The sequence below is a fragment of the Puntigrus tetrazona genome, chromosome 23, assembly GCF_018831695.1.
Source record: "Puntigrus tetrazona isolate hp1 chromosome 23, ASM1883169v1, whole genome shotgun sequence".
In the NCBI taxonomy this organism is placed as follows: domain Eukaryota; kingdom Metazoa; phylum Chordata; class Actinopteri; order Cypriniformes; family Cyprinidae; genus Puntigrus; species Puntigrus tetrazona.
This window is the reverse complement of record NC_056721.1, coordinates 7827333-7832591: the sequence shown is the minus strand read 5'-3', so window position 1 is coordinate 7832591 and position 5259 is coordinate 7827333. Positions and strand designations below refer to the sequence as shown.

Here is a 5259-nt window from a genome sequence, read left to right as displayed (position 1 = left end):
AGGGCTGCAGTGAAGCGCAGCTGATGTGTGTGATTCTCTGTCAGACGCGATTGTGTTTCGGATCTTCCTGTGTTTCGGTGGAAATCGGTGAGATATTTTGAGCATATGATTTCATCCGTACGTGTTGATGACAGAACCGCCTTTATCTTTTATTCATTCGTGCGGACCGCAGAGATTTGCACCGGGACTGACATTATGCGCTCGGTAACCGGGTGATGCTGATGCTGACATCTTCCATCATCCATCTGCTTTAACGGAACTACCGCGCTCATTCCCGATCCATTCATCTCGCAGACGGCTTCGACATGTCCATGAAAGCGAAAAACGGAGAAACGGTGAAGGTGGTGGTTCGGTGTCGCCCGCTCAACCGTAAAGAGGAATCGATGGGGTACGAGAATATCGTGCAGATGGATGTGAAACTGGGCCAGGTGGCCCTGCGGAACCCCAAGGCGGGTCTGGGAGAGCTGCTCAAGACCTTCACGTTCGACGCGGTTTACGACGCGTGTTCCAAACAGAGCGACCTGTACGACGAGACGGTGCGGCCGCTCATCGACTCTGTTTTGCGCGGCTTTAACGGCACCATCTTCGCGTATGGACAAACGGGAACCGGGAAGACGTACACCATGCAAGGCCAGTGGCTTGACGCCGAGCGCCGCGGCATCATCCCAAACTCGTTCGAGCACATCTTTACGCACATCTCGCGCTCTCAGAACCAGCAGTATCTGGTCCGGGCCTCTTATTTGGAGATCTACCAGGAGGAGATCCGAGACCTGCTCACCAAAGACCACAGCAAGAAGCTGGAGCTGAAGGAGAGCGCCGACTCAGGGGTCTACATAAAAGATCTGTCCTCCTTCGTCACCAAGAACGTGAAGGAGATCGAGCATGTGATGAACGTTGGGAACCAAACCAGATCGGTGGGTTTTACCAATATGAATGAGCACAGCTCAAGGTCTCATGCTATCTTTATCATCACGGTGGAGTGCAGCCAGCTCGGGCCGGATGGACAGAACCATATCCGCGTAGGCAAACTCAATTTGGTTGACCTGGCTGGGAGCGAGCGCCAGACCAAGACTGGCGTACAAGGAGAACGTCTGAAGGAGGCCACCAAGATCAACCTGTCTCTCTCAGCTCTGGGAAACGTAATCTCTGCGTTGGTGGACGGGCGAAGTTCTCACGTTCCCTACCGTGACTCTAAACTCACGCGCTTGCTGCAGGACTCACTGGGCGGGAACGCCAAGACCATCATGGTGGCCACGTTGGGACCGGCCTCCTACAATTACGAGGAGACCCTGACCACCCTGCGTTACGCCAACCGCGCCAAGAACATCAAGAACAAGCCTCGCGTCAACGAAGACCCCAAAGACGCCCTCCTCAGGGAGTTCCAGGAGGAGATCGCCCGGCTGAAAGCGCAGCTGGATAAACGCGGCATGCTCACCAAGAGGAAGAGGAGGAGCAGGAGACTGAGGAAGATCGGAGATGGCGGCGAGGTAGAAGAGGGAGAAGAGGATGATGGCGAGGATGAAGAGGAGGAGGAGGAGGAGAGCGTGGAGAAGGAGGCGCAGGAGTACATGAAGGAGCAGCAGGAGAAGCTGGAGAGGGAGAAGGAGGCCATCAGAGATGACCATTCTCTGGTGGCCGAGGAGAAACAGAGGCTCCTGGAGGAGAAGGAGAGGATGATGAGACATCTGAAGAAGGAGCAGGAGGCCACTGAACTCCTCACAGCCAAGTTTAAGGTGACTAAGAGTGTGTCGTGTTTATGGTTGTTTCGGGTTCAAATTGATGTGTGTGTAGAATGAGTTTAAACTTTAAATATTTGTAATAATGAATTATATAAATAAGAAATATTTCAATCAAAAAAACAGATAAACAGATGGATGGATAGACTGTGATAAATGGGTAGAAAAAGGATGGATAAATAGATAGAAAGACAAATGTACAATAAAAAAAATACATAAAACACAAAATTGTAGAACATATGCAGTATGGAAGAGATAATAATGAGCATTTGATACAGTGGAAACGTGGGCTATTTGAAATGTCATTTTTGTAAGGTCCATTGTGTTTTAGTTGTTCCATCTTTCATTGGCTTGGGTTAGAATCAGGCCAGCAGACACGCGTCTGTCCCAGTCAGAGTTGTGCTTATCGATCAAATGACAGCGAATCAAAAGAGCTGTGTGTCAGAGCAGAGAAAAGCAGAGCTCAGGATCCATGTGAGTTTCCATACGTTTGATCCGTGCTGTCACATCACAGAGTAACCATGACGACAGAGCCAATTCCTCCACTGCTCTGTTCAACACAAGCCACTGTTGATCTTCTGAGGATACTATGAGTAGTCCTTTCATATCTTTTCATAGACAGTAGCTGCTTTATTCAGAACATTTTGTTTTTGTAGTCCCATTGATGCTGTCAGGCTGTAGAAAAGTGTATTTAATAACGGGGTTCAGACCTTTAGCTGTGTACGCGAGAGCTAATAGACTCAATCACGGACGGCTGATGGCGGACGACATCCTGCTGTGGTCAGCCAATCATGTGCTGTCGTTGTTTCTCGGTCATCATTAAGCCAATCAAAAGACAGTAGGCAGGCAGAGATTCTGGAGTAAAAGCATTGATTACAGTTAACATGCTAATGCTAATGGTCTGATACCCATCATCAGTGTATGTATTTCAGGGTTATTATCATTAACTAAAAAAAATATATATTTTTGATAATATATACATCCTTTTAAACTATAATGCATAAACTATTTTTTAGAAACTATTTAAATAAACATGAATCGAAATAAAATAAAATATAAAACATATTAATTATTAATTTCATCTTATTTCTATAGCAGTATTTTAATTTGATCACTCAATTAAAATTTTAATTTAAGTACTAAAACAACTAAAATTATAATAATTAATGCCATATAGACATATTTAAAAAAACAAAATACATCAACAACTAAATTGCTAAAGCATTAACTAAAATTAAAATAGCAAATATGAAAATATAAATTAAAATAAAACAACAAGAGGTAATCTCAATAAAAGCTGTATAAACATTAAAACGTAAAAATGACAAAACCAACAAAATTACTAAACCTTTAAAATGAAAACAAAAGCAGAAAATATAAAATAATTTTTTTGCAAATATATAAACAAAAATATAATAGTACATCAACCATAAAATAACCCTGTGTGTTCTCTGTATGAGTCATGTGATCTGATACATGATACATGACTGTGATGACGTAATGTCTTCACGTGCCCTGGTGCTTTATTCTGAGTGTACGTGACAGCAAAGCAGGCTTCTGGAAACAGCTCTTCTCATATATGAGAGATGTTTTCAGAGGTTCTGGCCAGATGCAGGATGAGAGAGGGGCTTCAGATTTATAAATAGCTCTCTGATCATTGGTGGGTGATTTCCTGACAGGTGATGATTCATCACGACCTCATCCTGTTCCCTTCACCGTGAGCCAATCACATCACTCCATCTCAAACAATAACAGCAACACAGGAAATATATCACTGCACGTCTTATACTGCAGCTAGGCCCATATGTATTTGGACAATGGCACAGTTATCATAAGTTTGGCTCTGTATGCAGCCAGAACAGAATAAAAAAATATAACAATCAAAGTGTGCATATTAAAGGAACACTCAAGCTATTTTGGAAATAGGCTCATTCTCTAACTCCCCCGGAGTTAATAAGTTGTGTTTTACCGTTTTTAAATCCATTCAGCAGATCTCCGGGTCTGGCGATAGCACGTTTAACATAGCTTAGCATAGATCATTGAATCCAATGAGACCAGTAGCATCGAGTTCAAAAATTACTAGAGGGTTTTGATATTTTTTCTGTTGAAATCTTGACTGCTGTAGTAAAATTGTGTACTAAGAAATGAAAAGTTGAAAAAAATTTAGGCTGACATGGCTAGGACCTTTATTCTCATTTTGATGTCATAATCAAGGAAGTTTGCTGCACAATGATATCAAGCAGCGTCTGTGGAAAATAGTCCCCAGCTTGCAAAACAAGCTGAAAAAGAGGGTCTCCCTTGATTATTACCTAATCAGATCAGCCTTTTCATTTTTCACTGGTCTTAATACTCGATACAACTACAGAAAAGTTTAAAATAGCAAAAATATGTAAACTCTTTGGTCATTTTTGAACTCGATGCTACTGGTCTAATTGGATTCAATGATCTATGCTAAGCTATGCTTAAAAATGCTATAACCAGACCCGGAGATCGGCTGAATGGATTAAAAAACGGTAAAACTCCACTTATTAACTCCGGGGCAGTTGGAAAATGAGCTTTTTTTTTTAAAAAAAAATGAGGAATTACAACCATTTTTATACACAGTCCTCCCATTTTCAGGGGCTCAAATGTAATTGGACACATAAATATAATGATAAATAAAATAAATGTCTGACTGTCTTACATCTGGAACTCCAGACCCCACTTAATTGAACTAGAAATAATGAAAGAATAGCGCGTGTCTGTCCATAAACCAGCTTTTGAGTCAGTTGTCCATGGGGAGGGTACATATTAAAGAGCCGTAACTCCTTGACCTTTCCTCCAACTATGATGAGAATACTTCAAATTAAAGCTCAGAGTGTGCACTTTACACCCGTAGTTTACAATTATAGTACAACGTTAACTAAAATCATACAAATATATATGGATATTGATACATTCATGCATATAATGGACAGTGTACCCGCTACACACTTAGTATGTGTAGTATGGTGTCGTTCCAAACTTAGATCGTGACTCAGTTTTTGCCCCAGATTCTGCAGTGAATCGAGTGTTTAATTGTGAATCCCCGGCGCTCATGTGCCTGTTTTACCTGAGGAACAGACTAAACCACTTCACACACACGTTTAGCCTTTAATGTCTGTTTACACAACTGTCTTCTAGTTTAATTATAGTGTCATTTATAGAAAGGAAGTGGAGGCGAGACAGACATAATAATATAGCGTCTTTTAGATTTGTTTGTGTGTGTGACTGTGTTTGGAATAGAGTAGTATAATACTGTGTAATACTATAGTGTAGTCATACTGTTTGTATGGAACGTGTACAAGTGTGGCTGTTCAAAATAAAAAATATATAAATTATTTTCATTAGTCAATAAGCCTGAAATGATGTAGAATATAAAAACTGGATGGAAAACCTAAACTTGTTTCTCTGGCAACTAACTAAAATAAATGAATTATTAAAAGTGCTAAGTCTAAATAGAAATAAAATATAAAAAGAATAAATAAATATAAAATGATTAAAA

General features: G+C 41.1%; 1 protein-coding gene across 1 annotated transcript in view; it reads left to right on the top strand.

Annotated features, from left to right (window-relative positions):
• The first annotated feature begins 7 nt into the window (after positions 1 to 7).
• Positions 8 to 5259, top strand: part of LOC122328712 (kinesin-like protein KIF3B) — a 10463-nt gene continuing 5211 nt past the window's right edge. The window contains exon 1 of the mRNA XM_043224571.1: positions 8 to 1733. Within this exon, the coding sequence (XP_043080506.1) occupies positions 306 to 1733 (1428 nt within the window). The 5' untranslated portion in view covers positions 8 to 305. The remainder of the gene's footprint in view (positions 1734 to 5259) is intronic.